Source organism: Varanus komodoensis, unplaced genomic scaffold (assembly GCF_004798865.1).
Source record: "Varanus komodoensis strain SLA01 unplaced genomic scaffold, ASM479886v1 scaffold5, whole genome shotgun sequence".
Classification (NCBI taxonomy): domain Eukaryota; kingdom Metazoa; phylum Chordata; class Lepidosauria; order Squamata; family Varanidae; genus Varanus; species Varanus komodoensis.
This window is the reverse complement of record NW_025336087.1, coordinates 16,510,199-16,530,279: the sequence shown is the minus strand read 5'-3', so window position 1 is coordinate 16,530,279 and position 20,081 is coordinate 16,510,199. Positions and strand designations below refer to the sequence as shown.

Here is a 20,081-nt window from a genome sequence, read left to right as displayed (position 1 = left end):
ATCCTGTGATAGCATATGAGGATCTTAGGCTACAGCCAATTTGCCCCTCCAATTCCATAAGCAGAGCTATAATGTAACAGTGTGGCCACATAAACTAGGGTAGGTAGACAACTCACAGTGTTCCTGACCATTGCCATTTTGCAAGGGTTTCTGGGAGTTGTATTTATTTGTTCATTAATTTATTACATTTCTAGCCTGTCCAATGCCTCACTGGGTACTTTCACTCACACTTGTTGCAGTTATTTCTACAGAGGGATCCTTGCCAAGATGAGGGCATATTTATAGACTTCTGTGTATCTAAACCTGCCTGCATAAGGAAACATGGTGCAGACTATCCTGTACATAATATTCTACGCCCAATCTAGATGGTGGAGTTGTGCATAAGTAGCCCTAGTCAAACGATAAAGAATAGCACCAGTAGACCCTTTTCTTCCTCTCCCTGGATTGTCGATTAGCACTATCATTAAGTAGCTGGCCAGGGCAGCTGCTATATACACATGCCACTGGATCAGGGCACTTTAACTTTAGCAAGCTGAGTACACATCCATTCTACTCCCTTGCCCTCCAGCTGCAATTTAACAGAAATGTCTAGTAGCAAATATTTAGTTGGTAGACTTACGATTAGTTCCACATTTGTTGAAACGTGCGATGCATTGCTTCAAGTCCTACCTTCATCATAGTCTTCACTTATTGCTGGTGCAGCAGTGCTGATGACATGTTCCTACTGCAGAGCGACTTCATGGATTGGCGCAGGGCGCCATTGCTGTGCCATGGGGCATGGAGTCCTATTGCAGAAGCTTCTGTGCTTCTCCCCACCAACATATATTTGCAAGAGCTGCAGCTCATGGATTACGCCCCCAAATCATTAAGGGTCTAAGGAAGACACTGTCTATAAATTCAGAATAAAGTCCAGCTATTGATGCCCTCCTTACCTCCAAATTTAGGAGGGTTCGAACTGTACTTTTGCTTTAGATTGACCCTAAGTTACAGTGAAAATACAAAAAGAGAAGACAGTCTCCAGTTTCTTTATAGGCTCTGTTGTTTCTTATCTGCAGAGTGTCTTCTGGCCACAATAAATTATTTCTAAGCACATTTTAAAAAGGAGAGAAAGGGAGGGAGGGAGAGAAAAAGAATGAGAATGTTGAACTATGAAAATGATTTCTTTAAAGAATGTGACAGTGTTAACTTTCTGTGCTTAAATGTTGTGCCTTCCTGTCTATTTTCAGTCTTCATTTGCTTAATTACTACTCTGAGGCTGGCAGAGATTTCCCTTGCAGGGCTCAGCAGCTCTGCTGACTGCAGAGACCCTACCTGGCATGAAATTTAGTGCGTCAGCATTCTAGACAGAAATGAATGAAAAATCAATCAGGGCAACTGCAGTGGTAGCACATGCAACTCTAACCTACTTTGTGCATGGTTTTCAACATTTCACTATAGACTAGATTCTAAAATGGTAAGTGTGCCTGAAATAAAGTATCCCTTTGCTGTTCGGCCAGTGGGCTCCCTAGATTAGATGATGGCATCACACTTGTGTGCTAAGTTATCTAGAATACAAAAATGGCTGTATTAGATGCATTACAGTGCATACTCTATCAGAGATACAGTTGGACATAAATAGAATAAATTCATAGTACTAAGCAGACAAAGAAATCAAAGTCCATTTAAGATTTGAGAATCACAATAATTGGTTATTTTTATGATCTGGAGATGTTAACTGCATCTGGAGATGTTAACTGCATGTTTCCATTTGTTCTAATTTTAATTGGCAGAGTTGTTCAGTTTCCTATTTCAGCTGATTAAATACCATTTAATAGTCTATGCAACTAACTCCCTGATAAGGTAATAATCTTTTATAATATGTTTCTCAAAGTCATCTGCTCCTATAACTTTTCAAGCAGAGTGGGTTAAATCTTCCCGGAGCCATGAGAGAATGATTGGGCTGTAACAAGTTGTGCAGTGCATCACTGTTAAGATTTCCAAATTTCACCAGGTTCTTTATATGTGCTACTCTCACAGTGAAGAAGAGTCTTGGGCTATAAAAGATGAAGAGCCTACTTTTCCTGGTGCTGATTCCTTTCTGTTGGGCTGATCATACTGCTGCCAACTTTACTCTGGAGCATGACAGAATTATCCATATCCACGGTAAGTAAAATTAATTTAAACTACAGTTTAATGCTGTATTGAAATGATCTGATTTGCTACATCTATACCTGTATTTTAGCTGTATTTGCTATTGCTACTGTGTACTGTGAACACTGAAACTTTGAATGCTTTTAGATTTGAACTGAGGTTATTCAGTGTGCAGCCCCCCAGTGATTTCTGAGACTGAAACATTTTCTGCTCAAATTAAATTGCATGCATATTGAAATCAGTAAGTAAACAGTTGTCTTAGATAGAAAATACACTTGCCTTACTGCAGAACAAATATGATCTAAAACACATCCTTTAGCAAATACCACCATGTCACAGATACATGGTAATGGATTATTATTAAGATACAGTGTACAAAAGAGAGAAATCAGTGGTTAACTTGAACAATATATGAAGTAGCTTACCTCACTAATGAGATGCCTTTCCTCATAGCTTTTCATTTGAATAAAATGGTATGCTGCCCTCTGCATAACTGTGCATATCCATTTGAATCCTAAAGCTTATGGTTGGCTGTGTGATGCTTTGAGGCTGCAGTGCAGTGCAGCTGTTTTTCAGTTCCAGCTTTAGCAGTTGAGGGTCATCCTGTATGAAGCAAGCCAAAACATTTATTTATGCAAAAAGAACAAGCAAATGAAAGGCATTTTGCTTCTTTCACTTGTATACATTAAATGGTAACATCTGAAATTATGCAGCCTAGAAGTTTGGAGCCTCTTGAATGGTGTTTGCACTCTCTACAAAGACACACTGCACTATATTTGAATTCCGAGAAAGGCTTAGCAATTGCAGTCTCTCTGTAGGGATTTCAAGATCCCAGCATCTACATGTACTAGACCCTGTCTTCAAGGTCAAAAAAGAGGTTGCATCAGATTAATGTGGGGGAAGCAGATATTTTTTAAAAGAATCAAGCTGTATAATCAAAAGTGTATGTTAATCATCAGGGTTTAAATAGATAGACTTTGTAAAGCGGCATGTAGTTTTTGGTCCCTTCCTAAGAATTCAGTTCTCACCTTTGGAGCAATGGTCTAGTTGACAATAGTCCCTTGGACTGTAATTCTAGCACTTCCATATGAGCATTTGTTTCTTGAGCTGGGGCAGGAGTGCAAAGACTATTTTCTGAGGAATTAATATATAAACCCTTTTTCAAATATCTAAAGGGAGGTTTAATATAATGTGTTACTTATGCTGCAGACATGCCCTCACTTTTTCCCTTGAAGATACAGAAGATACAAAAGGACTGGTGCTTTCAAACACCAATATTTCAATCCCATGTCTTAGCAGTAGAGTATATTTACTTCTTTGTAATACACTGATACTTTGGTGAATAGTTTAGGATATTTTACTCTGTCTTAGTGGCTATTCCATGTTGTGTTGCATGGCTTGCAAAAGGTCAGTCCACCCAACTATTTTTGTCAACTGGGACAGAGGTAGCTGCACTTCAGGCTGCAATGTCCTTTCAAGCAACCTGGGGGAAATTTGGGAGTGAACTACTGCAGAAACTCCAGTTAGCTGCTTCTGGGACATTTGCACCATTGCCCTTTCTCATTCACAGACTTTTAGGGTGGAGGGTATCTAAATATAATCATCATATACTTGTAGCTCCCCCTTGTTTTCCTATTGCTGCCCCCCTTTTTTTCTTACCACAGAAAATATTTTGGGAGAAAATAAAATGGAATGGCTGTACAATTCCTTCTGATGGGTAATACTAGGAGCCTTGTGCCTAGAAGCAGCCTTAGTAATTAAGCACTAAAAGCAGCTAGCTAAATGCAAACCTTTTGTGGTCAGAGTTTATCTGGTAGTATTTCCTTCAGTAATCCACATTGCCAATTCAAAAGCAAATGTTTCACCACCACCATTAAAACATTAGTGCCCTCATGATTCACTAAGTCCAAATGTTGATCTTTCCTGCTCCATGCCCTTCCCCCTTGTGAAGAATTTCAGGAAAAGAAACAGGGCATTCACCTTTCAAATAAAAAAATCACCTAGTTATGGCTCACTTATACTTGGTATCCAGATTTAAAACTACCCATTAATTAAGTCTGAGATGGAGCTAGACAAAAGAAGAGAATCCCCCACAAACAATTCACTAACCTTAATACCAGGAAGCTGACAATCCAAAAGAAGATTAATATTATATTAATCAGGTATGAGGATCCTAAACCAGCAAGGGGGAGACTGGAGGAGATTCTTGTATTACAATATAGGGAAGGATTTGATAGACACCTAGAGCTAGATCACATACTAGACAAGGCGGGTTCTGGATAAAATGAAATTATGATAACTGAAAACAGACAAAGCACTGAAGTAATTGGCAGCAGAGCATATGGCTAGTCAATTTTCCTTTTCTTTTATGTGAATATTGTGTGTCCTTCAGTTGCCAGTATTATCACTTTGTATTTTTTCAAAAGTGCATGTAGTTGTGGAGATGTTAAGATGAATTTTTAGCTAGGGGTGCTCTCCAATTCTGGATCTGTGGTTTCTGTCCAGAGATCCAGGTCTAAGAGCACCCTTTGGAGAGGGTGCCCCTCTAAGCTGTAGTAACTAGTGTTTAGCTAGTTGTGATTCACATTTGCACTGGGAAGTTCTTTAGATGCCACTTAATTTAAGCTAGAGCTTACTCTCTGAGACAGTTTTGAATGCTGGAAAGAACTCTGTATTCAAATACCTGAAGGACTCACAGAGGAACTGAAATATTTCCTGCTGCCCTAGAGGGCAAGACTATATCTAGTGGGCTTACAGGAAGTTAGATTTCATTTAAGCATCAGGAGTTTATCTTAGCAGTAAGGTACAGTTACATAATGGCAACAATTACTGGGCAGGGGAGGGTTGCCTCCTTCAATCTGAAACTGAAGAACCTTTTGTTGAGGTTGCGCTAAGTCTGGGTGAGCTATACCTAGAGGAAGGTTAGAACAGATGGTTTATGAGACTCCTTCCAACTCTTGGAAGGATTCTGTTGTATAAGAGTATATGCATTTCAGCCAATGTTGAATAACTGCAGCCCATCCTATCTGGGACTACAGGGCAGGATCGAATGGTGTCACTTCTTTATTTCAAAAGCATAACACTTTCACTGTTTAGAAAACATGGGCACATATGTACACTCTTTCCCTTGAATAATTAGTAGAGGATATGGACAAAGATTCATCTTTGTGGCAGGACATGCATGCCTAGCAATTGCCCCCTACAAAACTATTAAAAGGTACCTTTTCTTTCCATTGTACTGTGTTATATATGTACTTACTGATGGAATCAGCTGAATCTGTATTTGGCTTTGTTTCATCTGACATCTAATAAGAGAGGGGCCTGCTTTTCATGACAGAACAGCCCGTCACGGGCAGCTCACTGCTATGGCTTTCATACTGTCAAAACCTAGTGCATCTAGAACGGGTGACTTAATTTTTACAAACAAGCCACCCATGACTTCTTCTAGGGTTATTGTGTTACCCAAACACAGGAGATTTGTTGGCTCACGGCTTGGAGGACTTGTGCCACCAAGTCCTTAGGCAGGTCCTTGAAGAGAACCGCTCCTCTCCTTGTGAACAATATGGCTTCCCAGGGTTTGCCCAGCAACGTATTGCTCTGTGGCAGCTTGTACCATCCTGCCATCTTTTGACAAGATGCAGTCATCTGAGAGGGATGGTTTAATGTGAGCTCTTGCATTGAGCAGGGGCTTGGACCCAATGACCCTCTGGCCCCATCCAGCTCTACCATTCTAAGACACTTCATTTGTTAGCAAAGTAGTTCTTACTTGCCCAGATCAGACAGCTCTGTATAATCTGCATATTTCAGGGGAAATTAGTATTCCATGCAGAAACAGCTCTTGGAGGTACTTTAGCAGCTACAGTCTGCAAAGTTTGCTTTTTTGCTCTTCAGATAGTACCATAGATCCCATCCTTGTCATCACTCATCTTACAAGATCTCTCCAGATCTGGGGCCCTGGCTAAATTGGAGGAAGATAATCAGCAATGTGACCCATTGACATGCTTTGTACATCGGTGTCTTCTGGTACCTTCCAAAGTCACAACAGAAGGTTCAGCAGAAGCTGCCAAATACTTTTGTTTCTCGATAAACAACACATTGGGGGTCTTCTTGGACAAAGCATGGACTGCTGCAGTGGAAGTGGTGGCACAGCAGCAACGAAGGGAGAAAGAGAGAGGCTTCAGTAGAAGACTTAGTGTATGCTCTGTTAGATTTCCATGTCAGAAGCAACAAAGACGGGACAGAGGGTGAGTCGGCTCTCCTTCACTGATGGGCTCAGAATGGTTGCAGTGGTGACCTTAATCCACTACTGACAGACAGAGAGTGGAGGAGGGATAGTTGCTTCAGGTAGGGGATGTGGGTTGAGAGAAACTGGATGAATAAAAGAGGCAGCACAAGCAACTGACGGTTTTAGCACACTAATGAAAAAAACCACAGGGCATGAAAGGTTTTACAGTTCTTACTAGAGATATAAGCTAGCACTTGAAGACACAAGGAAGGGGCTGGAAAAGGAAAATCATGTCCTGGCAGGGGGAATCAGTACAAATAGTACAAATGCTACTGTCGTGAGGGAGCAAAGGATCATGGGATCAGCTTCTACCACAAAAGCACCTGGGATATGTGCTAGAGCTGGCTGAAAAACTGTAAGAGTAGGAAGAGAGAACAACCCATAGCTGGGTGTACTGTACGTTATTCTTTGAACAACCAATGCTACATAGCTTTTGCACAGGGTGGTTTAGTACAGACCCAGCCAGTGTTTATCATTGAACCCAGCTGGGACTAATCTTTGCAGCAGTACTGTAAGATTTTTGTTGTTGTTGTTAGGGATAGAGGCATAGAATTTTGGCACATAGTTTTTTTTCCCCTTCTGTGATGACAGAAATGAGCCAAGTGAGTTAATCAAAACAAAACATAATGCCTTTAACAAATCTGCAGCTAATACTAAAAGATTCTCAGTTACAAAACAAAGCATAAAACTTAGAACTACAGTGAGCACCCCCAACCCCAGAGAGGGACTGGCACTTGCCAAGGGAGATCCAACAATCAGCTTCCTGCAACCTCCCATGTGACATAACCAAGGCCGAAATTACTGAATTCCACACTGGCCAGCCCAAGAATAATTGTAAACAGGTTACGTGAACCACCACATTTAACCCAGTCACTTAGTGTCAATCTGTGCTGGAGTCCCTTCCATTAACCAGGGGGCTGTTGTGGTATTCGTGTAAAATGCATTTACCACTGCAGGGGCACACACAAATGACTATAGTGCTGTTTCCACTGTATTTGGAGATTATCTTCTGTCACACACAAATGCCATTCCAGAGAAGTAGGAGGAGTGTGAAAGGTGATGTGTGCAGAGGAAACGGCCCTTTTTAAAAAGTTGTTTTTCTGTTAATGAGATTTTTGTTTTAATGATAGCTCTCCTGTCCCCTCACAAAAAAAGTTACAGAGAAGGGGTTGGGCAGAGACAAGAAGGAGAGTGTGGTGCTGCTGCCATTCCCCCACCACCCATGGTGGGACCCCTGCCAAATCTATATCTCCAATCCCATCCATGCAAGAGCAATTATTGAAATCAATGTGATTTACTTCTGAGAAGACCTGCATTTCTGCTCATTATCAGCTACTTAGTCCTAGAGACAAGGAAAGACAGAGGCAGGGAGAGGAAACAGCATTCCATATACTCTTCAGTTCAGTGGACAAATTAGAGACAAAAATAATGGGGTGGGGGTGAAGGGGTCAGGGAACAACTGAAGGATCGCTGAATTGCTGCTGCTCTGCTCAAGCCCCATTAGTGCACTTTCTCTCTGCCCCACCCAAGCCCACCAGGCCCAGGACAGTACTGCAAGTTTACAGCACAAATGATATACCCCACTCCACACACACACACCCCAGGGAAAAACTGTAACATATAAAGAGGACATGATCTAACCAGTCTGAAGAAATCTGGGATATAATGGCAGAAATAGCATGAGTAGGGTAGGTTGGGGTGAGAACTACTTGTCACACCAGTGAGTCACACAGTACCATGCTGGTAAAAATGCTTAGTGCATATCCAGCCTTAGTTTGCCCTAAAACATAATATCCTCTGCTTAAGCACCCCTGAGTAATGGCCACTCTGCCCTGTGAAATAGAAGGGAGATTTTATATGATCCCTAGCTAGGTGTTGAACTTTTCTTTTAAGCCAGTGCTTATGTACTCAGTTTAGACTTCAGAAACAGCCTGCAGATTTAGCATGAGATGTCCAGATCTGCATTTTTTCCCAGCCACATATTCCACTTATCCATCCCATCTGCCCTCCAGGTTCCAGCTAGATTCAGCATTATATGCAATCATTTCTGTCTCAGTGTAAAATGAAATTGGAAATGCTCCTTAGCGAATGCTTAGAAATAGAACTAATAGAACTACAGTCAAGTATACACTTACCTGGAATTGAGCTTCACTAGAAAGAGGGGGTTTTAGACAGCTGGTACTGGTTTGTACTACTAAGTTGGATGGATGGGCTAGAATACAATCTTGAAGGAGTGCACTTTCTGAGGAAGGCTGGTGCCATTTTGTATTTTGGAATTTGTAAGTCTGCACTGCCAATGGACCATAGTTAGAAAGTTTTCCCTAATCTTAAGTATAGAATTTCAAACCAGTTCAACAAAGGAAGCTATCTGCCTATACCCATTGAATTGGTTTATACTATTCATTACAACAGGTAATGCTGTGTAGTCCAGTAATTGTGGGCTCCCACACTACAGACATTCAGAAAGAAACTAGATAGTCATCTTAGTGGGATGGTGTGAATTGGTATCCTGCAACACCTTCATGGCCCCTTCCAACTCTACTTTTCTATGATTCTATGACAAAAGCCATGTCTGGATACTTTAGCAACCATTTTAACTAATGTACTTGCATTTTAGAAAATGTGGCCCATTGTGTGTTAATTCCAGAGAGGTTAATTGAGAAAAAGTGGCTCATGTTCAAGGACTACAATTTACTTCCATGCAGTCTGAAATGTTATGTACTATGTGCATCTGAGCAACACAGTATTTTGTTGCAGAGGAAGACAGAATATTTCAGGATTCACCAAAGAACAATATAATGGGTGGAGTATATATTACAGGCTGAATATAAATATTCTTAAAAGTTTCTAATATGGACATGGGACATGCAGCTTAGTGCACAGAATAAGCCAAAATCACTGACTGAAGCTCTTTGTGAAGCAAGAGTAATAAATAGAAATCCATATACTTCAGTTTAACAGATTTATTATGCACAAAACCATGGTGATAAAAGACATATTTCTACTATAAACCTAGATACAAGTTTTATGCAACCAGTTTAGCAATCATGAGTTTATCTAAAGAATCTTGGCAGTTGCAATTTGATGAAGATACAGAGAATCTTCTATAGATTATCAGCTGCACCTCAAAACTGCAGTTCCAAGGCCTCTATGGGAAAAAAGAATGGCAATTAAAACAGTTTAACAGTCCTATGCCTGCTCATCTCCTGGATGGAGGACCCCTCAAGCACAGTGGGACTTGCTCCTGAGCAAACTGGCACAGGATGCTGATAATTCAGATAAGCAGAGTCCTCCCTCCCACACCTCATCACCCAGTGCCTGAAGGCAAGGTCCTGTTTTCATCACCTCATGGAACTGGATTTTTGCTGGGTGGAACAAGCCCAGGTGGCCCAAGAAGGTAGGAGATCCCAGTCTGAAAATCTGGGTCATAATGAAAACTGCAGTTAAGCAAGAGTACATTTATCTGAAGATATAAGCATTCCTAGCATGCACTACTAATTGTTGGGGGTTTTCTATAATTTCTCACCAAATATCAAAAGATATTTGAGGTATGTACATATTTTTACTATCATTTTGTGTACTGTATATGAAAAACAGCTATTTCTGAAACAGTTTTGATGCAATGCAGCAGCTCTTGAAGCTTTAATTTGTCAAGTGTGCAAGTTACTAAATGTGTAGGCTTACTTTCCTCTTTGCTTGGTTTTAAACTTTTCACTAACCTAAATTATTTGCCAGAAGAACATTATAGAATGAAATATGTACTCCCCAGGGGAAAAAAACCAAAGAGCTAATTTAAGACTTCCACTCCCTTGCAATGATACAATGAAATGAGTACTGTGAAATATTTATTTATTTATTTATAAAATTTGTATGCCATCCATTACTTGCATCTCTGGATGGCTTACAACAAATCAGAAATATATAAATTGACTATTCTATGCTGGCCCAAATATGCCCATATTGTTAGAAACTGGTCAGAAACTGATATCAGATATTCAGCCTGCTGCTTTCTATCTGTCACCAGTGGTCTCAGACATTTTGGGACCAGTAAGTATACTTGGAATTTTGCAAAGTGTCTTGTGATCACAAAATGGTAGCCACAAAATGGTTACCATATGGGATGCCCATTCAGGAGCAGCTGCCATGGTGGTTGTCATCACTTACAAAACACTCATTCCATAGAAAGACAAACTGGTGAGTTACACCAAAGATCCTGAACACAAGACATAGATATGGTCTGAGCTCTGAATACAAAGCTGCACCTTTGAAACCACAAGGCCTCCAAGCATTCTCTTGCCTCATCCCACACCCCAGCACACAAAAGCTATTCACCCAATTAATTTTCCGAATCATCCCACTTTAGAATATCCCTGTTCCCTTCTTCACATGCCAAGTTGTCCCAGCAGCCCTCAAATTCCAGTCCTAGGCTCCCTCATTCCTCTTCCAAGTGTCCTCCCTGCTGTTGGTTCAGTGCTGCTCCTTCCCCATTTCTCCTTGTATTCCATTACATCATCGATTTCTTTCCCCAAGCCTCCACCACTATATCCTTACCAGGCAGCAATGGGGTCTGTGCTTTCCTTTTTCCTTTTTCTTTCTTTGGGTGGCTAAAATGCTTCAAAGCAAAGTACTGTCACCCAGCATCTTCACTTCTTAAAAATGTGTCTGGGTCCATGAAGCCAAGAGCAGGTGGCAGGTTGCTGGAGGCTAGTATTTCAGCTTCAAAGTACTCTTGGCCACCCATTCTGTGTGTGTGTTTGTGTGTATGGCCACAGATATCTCTAGTGCATTTTGTTGATTCAGAGGGCTGTGTCTATGTGTCACTCACTACCTACCTTATTCCTATCAAGACCCTTTTTCTTATTGGTTCCTTGCTAATCTTGCTTGCATAATTCCATCTGCTGTGTTCCTTTAACTGAATAGTTATTTAAGATAACATATGGGAGGCAGGCAGCCCTTAAGGAAGGCACTTCTGCATTAACTGACTCAGTTGGAATCAGTTTCCGGATACAGCATATGAGTCTTGCACGTGTGGGAAAGTAAAACTTGAGGTTGGGTGGCTCAGTACCTTGCAGTCCTCAGTATCACTAATGACAGCTCTCTCTGCAACTCAGTCTAAGGTTTCTGCAATATGTTTGCATGAACAGGGATCACAAGAGTACTACAGGAGGAATTACTCTACTAGCTGGGCTGTCTGCCATTTTCAGTTCTGGGTATTTCCCCAAGACAAAAACGTATTATGAAATACTTATGATTCAGACAGTCTATTCAGCCTTTAAGGTTTTTGAAAAGAACCGTTGGCCTGGCTGACCCATATATACACATTGACATTGATGGCTAAGTGTCAATGTTACTAGACTAGAATACTAGAAGTTACTACCTGACAAAAATTAATCTTACTCTTGTAACTAGCAATGAGTTAAGTCTAACACAGAAGAAAGAGCTCAAGGCATTTATTTAGCATAGTTCTGGGTTGTATTCCTTGAACTAAAGGCAGCTTACCAAAAAGAAACAACATAGGGAATTATTTCACAGAGAGGGGGAAGACATAGCATCTGCATGTCACTGTTTGGAAGTCTGCAGGTCTATATACAAGATCACTTGGTTGTATGTCTTGCTGAGAAACATAGAAGGTAGTGTTATACTGGGTGAGTTGGCACATCGCCCGCAGCCACCCTGAAGGTAAGCTTGTTCTCTGGGTTTGATTGTCCTCTTGATAACCCATGTTACTCCTGACAGATGACTGGGCACACTGCAGCTTTTCTTGAGCTGTTTCTTCCTTAATCCTCCCACCCATTCCCAGCTTGTATTCCAGGAGGCTTTGCTTCAGAAATTCTTCTTCCTTCATTCGCTGCATCAGCACCCTTTCTACAACTGGCCCTCTGCTGTTGCTGGCTCACAAGGAAAAACCCTGCCCTGGCATCAAATCACCAGGCACATTTAATTTTTTGATTAAATTTCCTTACAGATGTGAGGATTTCTTTGTCATTTTTATTTTTAACTTACTTATGTGTCTTTCACAAGTGTGCAGGAGTGTGAGACTACCTGTTTGCTATTTATCCTAGCATACCAACTTGTCAATGTCCTTGTTGATTTTATATTCCACTTCAGAACTTGCCTTGTTAGTGAATACTTTTGTAAAAGTCTGCTGAAGGTACTACTGCAATACTTACACCCAGTGCAAAAGCTTCCTCCCCTGCAGTCACCAGCTTGTTTTGCTCCTCAAAATGAGTATTGGTAAAGATACGCATATTTGTGCACATTGATAAAAGAAGAAAAGAAAAATGTTGTGGACATGTTTGTGACAATCTCCAGTGCTCTCTCTTCTAGATTTTTTTTTATAGCATGGGTGGTGGGCATGGGCAAGAGATGGTGAACACATTAGCATGATCACAAAAAGCAACCAAGGGTTTTGCCTCCCTTGTCAGTTGGTTTTCTACAAAATACTGAGTGTGGTAGAATTCTGCATGGCTGCATGAGTTGTATGAGTACAACAAAGATTTCAGACCTCAGCTTCTGGGGAAAAGGAGTTTTGACAATTTTGGCAGGTGGCTGTCAAAACTGTTGAGTTCATTTAAAATGAGTTTTGACATGTAGTGGGGTTTTTTGGTTGGGACATATGGTGGAATATATCTCAGTGAATGGAAAAAGGCATTGTACAGTCAGAACTCCAGCTAGCTATCAAAACTCCTTTTTTCCCAGAAAAGGAACAAACTCCATGCGCACTGGCAGGGCATGCACCCTGCATATTGCCCCAGCCAATGCTTCAGAGCATTATACTCACACGACTGCAAGTGTTCATAGTTGTGTGAGTGTAGCTGAACATAGTTTAAGTTTCTGATGCAATTTGCTACACAAAACAATAATAGAAATGTTGTAACAGCTGCATATTATCAATTAAAGATACCAGCTGGCTGGAAAACTGGCTTTTGAAGTTCTGGGGGGGGAAAGTTGTGGTGAGCCCCAACATGGCTTGTAATCATGGTGACCAGAATGGAGAAGCCAGTGCCAGCTGCCCAACTGCCCCCAAGTGCTGCTTGAGCACTGGCAGTCACCTTGGAGCCATTTGGTAAGGGCAGCAAGGGGCATAGTAGCTGATTTCCCATGCCCACAATGGCGTTAGTTGGGCATTTCCCATGCCCACAATGGCGTTAGTTGGGCATTTCCCATGCCCACAATGGATTTCCCATGCCCACAATGGCATTAGTTGGGCATTTCCCATGCCCACAATGGATTTCCCATGCCCACAATGGTGCCAGATTCAGATGACACGCAACCCATCATCACTGCAAGCCCTATGTGAACCCATGGGTTCTGAACTTATTGAAATAGGTCCATGTTCACATTATGTGGCAATCCATCATGGGTAGCAACCTGCAATGGGTTGTTGTGTCATGTGAACTCAGTCCTTGAGTCATATCACTGATCCATCTTGCACAGTATCATTTGATTGGTAGCAATTTTCCAGGGTTTCAGGCAGGAGTCTTTCCCTGCCAACATGGACATACCAAGGACTGAACCTGTGGTATTCTGTTGCATATTCTGTACCATTGTGCCAGGTTCCTTCTCAGAATTAGGAAAGCATTGACCGGATCAAGCTGTTAAAATATTTAAAAATGCAAAGGCCTCTATGCATCCATTCTGTACAATGTAAAAGGCTGATAAATTTACACTATTTGTAACTTTATAATTGCTAAATTCATTGTAGTCCTGCCACAGGCAATTAAATTATTATGGGTTAGCCTTCAATGTAAAATACTAGATTAAAATATAATGTTACTGTCCAATGATGCAGTATAATACAATTACTAGACTAAATTGAGAAATTGCATTCCATTTACTGTGTGTGTCAAATGAAGCTCCTTGAGCACGAAGGCAGATTTCCCCTTCCATAGCCAGCAGTGAGGGAACGCCTTGTTTCTATACTCAAGACTAGATTAGAGCCATTAAACTCTGATGAAAAACCAGGCATCACTTTAATTGCCTTTTATTTTCATCTGTCAAAACCTTTGTTCAGACAAGGTTTATAGCGCTGGTCAAATGTTCTGCAAGACCTGGACCTGTCATTTGACAGAATAAGCTAGCTGTCTAATTTTGGTTGCTAAAAAGGGGGGAAATGTTACAGAGGGTTTCTAAGTAAGGTGAGGAGGAATAAAGTGGTAAAGTTTGTGTTGGCCAAGGTGAAAGACAGGATGGTGGCTCTCAGGCAGTTCTCTCTTATCCAATTTCCTGCCAGTGGTTTGAACTCCACCCTGTACCACCAATGGTGGTAGATCTATGTCCACAGGACTTTGGTGGGCCGGCCAGAGATAATCTCTGTCGGCAGTACAGCACTCCTTCTTTATTTCAGCTCTCTCCAGCCAATAAACCTATGGATTAGAACTGTTACACCAGGTAATCCTGGGGAGTAATATACCTCAAAAGGAGGTGCTTGCTCTCTAGATTGCCTTGCAAGGTGTGGGATCTTTTGCTGGGGTTTGATGCATGCAGCTAGAAAGAACAAACTCTGGTTTTGCATTCACACAAATACTGCATGTAGAAGGAAAGGAAGTCTGTTATTCAGAAAAATATAGAACAGGCACAAGCTTTTAACCCAATGTAGCCTAGACAGCACAGTCTAGTTGTATCCCAATCTTACTGTGAGAGAGGGGTGGTCTATCAGAGAGAGAGAGAGAGAGGGAGAGGGAGAGAGAGAGAGAGGAGTCCATACCCTGTCCCACTGGGAAGACTCTCATAAGCAGCCTTATGTAGGGGGTGGGGGGCACAGTCTGGTGTTCAGAGCTTTCCTCCCTCTTCCTATTGTGTTCAGAGCATGTTTTTGCTTGCAATCAGAGCATGTGTGTCTACAGCCTGTGTATAGAGCTTGAGTATCCAGAGGTTGTGTGCAGAGCTTGTGTATCTTTTTCCTAAGCTCTGATCCTCATGCTATATCTCTGTGCATGTGTCTGTGGGAAAGATGAGTTTCCCAAACATATCCTAATTGTTGGAAAGTGCTTGATTGCTTCTAGATTACCTCAACTATTGTTGGTCTGGCTAAGAGATGAGTCCTTTGTCTGTGTTTGCTAGGTACTATGGGTGAGGTAATTTCTAGGTGTCTCAGAACAATGGGTCATCCTGCTTGCAGGGTTGTTATGCCTAATTTCTTTAAGGGCAAAATGTCTGACCTTCTGCAAGATTTCCAGCATTTATCCTTCTCTCACACTAACTAGGCCAAGATTCAAGGTACTTCTTCCTGAATTCAAGAGTGCACAACATGGCCCGTGGTCTAAAAGCCAGTCCAGGCCTGGGAGATTATGGTTACGACACTATACATGTGTCACAGAATTGCTGTTCCAGGAGCAAAAAATGCTTCCATGCAAGATATGCTGGTATTTTAACCCTGCCCCTATTCAACCTATCTCTGGAGTGAGACACTAACTTCTCCAAAATAGAACTCAGCCCTGGGCCCTTAATGCTCCAGCTCTGAATGTTATCAGTGCATAGTGTCATATTTTGTGAACTTGACTTGCTATTCATTGTGTGGCTTGCCTAACTGATCAAGTTACCTACAGCCATTCACTTTTAGCTCCCACTTTCTGTTTCTGGTACATCTGAGTCTGTGCCCAGTTAGCCACCTGGTCATACTGTTGTGCTGCCCAGCTCTGTCCTGAGGGTCACCCTCCCATGCTCTGCAGCATCCCTAGTTTCATATGTGAATGTAGGACAGCAGTTCATGCTCAACAATGTTTTGGTTTCTTTCTCTTTCCAATATATTACCAGAAAATGGACCTCACCTCCTTGTGAAAGCAGAACAAACTAAAGTCTTCTCACGCCGGGGTGGCAATATTACACTGCCATGTAAATTTTACCGTGACTACGTATCATCTGACTCAGGAGCCCACAAAATTCGGGTCAAGTGGACCAAACTCACCTCAGATTACCTCAAAGAAGTGGATGTCTATGTAGAAATGGGATACCACAGAAAGAGCTATGGCAATTACCAAGGAAGAGTCTTCCTAAGGAAAAGCTCTGAAAATGATGCAACTCTTGTGATCACCAATATAATGCTGGAGGATTATGGGAAATACAAATGTGAAGTGATTGAAGGTTTAGAAGATGACACAGCTGTTGTATCTCTAGAATTAGAAGGTAAGCATTCCTGGCAAGATAGAAATTGCTAAATATAATACATATCATTGCTACATGGGCTGTGGGAAAATGGTTTTTAATATGACATACATATACTTCACAACTTTAACTATTGCATAAAAAAGCAAGGAGTCTTAGTGGACAACTTTTCATTTTCTAATATTAAGAGGGTTTCTTGCTTGAATCCTTTCCTGAATAAGTATATAAATGTCATTAAATAGTCTAAATTTATTGTTGCAAGGACTTTTGTGGAAACCTGATTATTTCATGAGATGGATCTAAAATGAGCCATTAAGTACAGATATTCATTAAAGGATAATCCAAGTCATTTCTCAGGTGCCACAGCACTGTTTACAAGCTAACATGTTTCCCATTATAGCAGTACAGTCCTTTGTGTGGCTACTCAGTAGTAAGTTATGTTGAGGTAAATGGGACGAACTCCCAGATAAATTAGTATATGATTGTAGAATTAACTTATGGCAGTAAGGAGGGGTTAATTTTTCAAAAATGTTAGCTTTGAATTAGTTTCCCAAGAAATCATTTCTCTCATTCTTCCCTACTAAAGTTGAGGTGAAATGAAGGTCAGCTGGTTCTTTTAGACATGAAATTATCTGCTGTCCCCAGAGCAGGGATGGGGCACACATGGGCCTTCAACTTGCAGCTCCAACTTGCAGTTGGATTGCAGCTCCAACTCTCCCTCACCATTAACTACTCGGACAGGAGCTGGACGGAGCTGCAATCTAAGCAAGGCTACAAGCATCTTATCCTGCTTTAGGGAAACGCAGACCACAAAAACACAAGGAAAAAAGCAGCAGCACATTGTTTGTAAGAGCATGTGTGGCACATTTTGTTGGCAATCTATTACTGCAAGTTAACTATATATCAAAGGAACAGCCATAGTTTCATTTGTATACAAGAACAATGAATATTTGATCTTCATGCTGATTTGTGGAGAAGACAGTTTCATGAGACAGTTTCAGCAGCTTTGAGTCGGATCCACCAAATATTACCAGGTGAGTACAAGTCATAATCATGCTTCACTTGCCACATAACTGACACTAAAGCATATATGATGATACACTTGAGTGCAAGTGAATTAGGGGCACAACTCCTTGACTTTCACACTGGTCTTTCAAGTAGTTTAGAATTTATTCTTTTTATTTTTCCTTTTCTAATCACAGGAATTTTGCATGACATTATTGTTTAGGGTTTTTTCCAGTTTTATTGATGATGGTGGCTGTGGTGGTTAATGATTCAAATGATCACATTTATCTACTGCACATATAGCCTACTTCCCCTCCACATGAACTGCAACCGGATCAACCAGATGAGTAGGGAGAGCATTTTTAATTGACTCACAGCACCTATGAAGGTTTGCACTTGCAACATACAAAACAATCTTTTCAAAACAAACACTAGGTTATGTTAATGCCATGCAAGCCGTGTTTTAACTACATGACATGATCACCAAGACCTCACTTGTGAACTAGCAGATAGAACCAACAACAAAGCTATAAACCAATAGACAGCAGTCCCTAGGTACTGATCTTAAGAATTGTCCTTGACACATTGATGAAAGCATTTCTTTTCAGGAAAGCCCCAAGCTGGATAGAACAAATAATCATTCTTGTGTGGGTTCATCAAATCAGTTAAAGTGACCCTCTCTGGACTGGTTCACACAATCTTGGAAGGGAAATAAGTCATGGTGGCTTATCCCCCCACCCCGCCATGCACACTTGTCCCATGCTGTGCTATCAGGAGGTTTGTATAGCTACCCTCAACAGCATGGATTATACAGTGTACAAACCCATCTGGGATAGTTTATTGCCGTGTATTCTGAGTGGGATCACCTTACAAAAGCTCATGTATTCTAGCTGTCTTGTTACCCGTAGCAACAGGCTACCCTGACCAGGTTCACACAATATAACATGTGGCCGAGGGTGATTACATAAACCCCCATGGCACATGACTGACAGGGCTGGGGAAATAAGCAACCATGGATTATTTCCCTCTCCATGATCTTGAAAACCTGGTCTCTCTTTCAAGGGATGTCCTTCCACTGATGATATATAGATCCTGGTTGGCAATAGCCAGAGTTAAAAATACTGAGCTCAGTTGACAAATAATCTGACCTGTTAAATTATGGGGAAAAGCTGTAGTTTGGCTCTAGGGTGCATGTTTTCAATTCAGAAGATTCCAATTTCAATTGCTGGCATTTTCAGGAAGGTCTAGGAAATATCCCCATCTAAAGCCTGCAGACTCACCACCACTCCATGACTAGGTTTGTACAACATGACAACGCATCATGGGTTACTACCTATGATGGACACTGGGGACTGGCTAGCAACTTGCTTTGTATTAATGGCAAAAATGCCTTGTTGTACTTGCCATGGCCCCCACCAGCCCATTCATCCCACAAGTGCCTGAGCTTGCTGTACTCACCAGTCAATTTTGTATCTCCTTTGGATCCAATTTTGGATCAAGGGCTTTTTTTCCATAAAACCTTGCTTAGTCATATGCTTGCTTTTGCTAAGATCACAAAACCTGGCTTGATAGCTGGCTTTCGCAATTCCCATTTTGAGAGCCACTGGTAGCTCCATCCACTTAGTGGCACCCTAGAGGGACTGACAATAGCTAGCAGAACCTTTTAAAAATGTGCAAGAGATGTATGCATATAGGTTTGTTCTTCAAGGACAGGCCCACACAGAGTGCCTTTCAGTAAAGCACAGGTGACTGAAACCAGGCTATCCCAGCCCAGATAGAGGTGTAACTGGACTACCAACCAAAGTTGACAGAACACACTCTGCCACTGAGATCACCTGAGCACCAAATGGCAATGAGAGTTTTAGGGCAATTCTCAAGGTATGAAACTGTTCTTTTAAGGGGCATGCAACCCCATCTAGATCATGTTTAGCACCCTCTATGCAGTCAGAGCAACCACCCAGTAATAGCATCTCCATCTTACCTTGATTGAGCTTCAGTTACTTAGCCCTGGTCCCGTGCATCACCATGGTCATGCACTGATACAGTACATCCACAGCCTTATATGATGAGGTAAACAGGAGAAGCAGAGCTGCATCTCATCAGCAAAGTCTTCTTGGTTTTTTCCCTTGTTCATCCTGACCGTTCTCAAGGATGGTCCATGAGACAAGTCAGTTCTGCCATGATGTACCTTGGGAAACCCATGGGAGGTTCAAGGAAGAGAGGAGGCAACAACTTATAGGAAGTTTATCACGTGTTGGGCAGACTGTAGCTTGGTTGGCCAAAAACAACAACACTTTCTGGCTTATTGCCAGGGTGGGCTGGCATGACAGGAAAATTTGCCCAGTATATAAACTGCACTAGATAGACCAATGGATTCCCCTTCTTCTGTTCCTAACCTTGGTTCATGTAAACAGATTGGCATTGCACATAATAGGAGACAGTGAGACATTCTGAAGACATGAGATAATTTTCTTTGCCAGAATTACAGTAACATCAGTTGGAAAAATGCTTGTTAGGGCAATATCCATGCCAAGTGAAGACAGTTACACTATGGTGG

The 20,081-nt window shown here is 41.5% G+C and overlaps 1 protein-coding gene across 1 annotated transcript in view; it reads left to right on the top strand.

Moving 5' to 3' along the window:
* The first annotated feature begins 2,042 nt into the window (after window positions 1-2,042).
* Window positions 2,043-20,081, top strand: part of HAPLN1 (hyaluronan and proteoglycan link protein 1) — a 35,732-nt gene continuing 17,693 nt past the window's right edge. Inside the window, exons 1-2 of the mRNA XM_044446505.1 lie at window positions 2,043-2,142; window positions 16,172-16,540. Of these exons, the coding sequence (XP_044302440.1) occupies window positions 2,043-2,142; window positions 16,172-16,540 (469 nt within the window). The remainder of the gene's footprint in view (window positions 2,143-16,171; window positions 16,541-20,081) is intronic.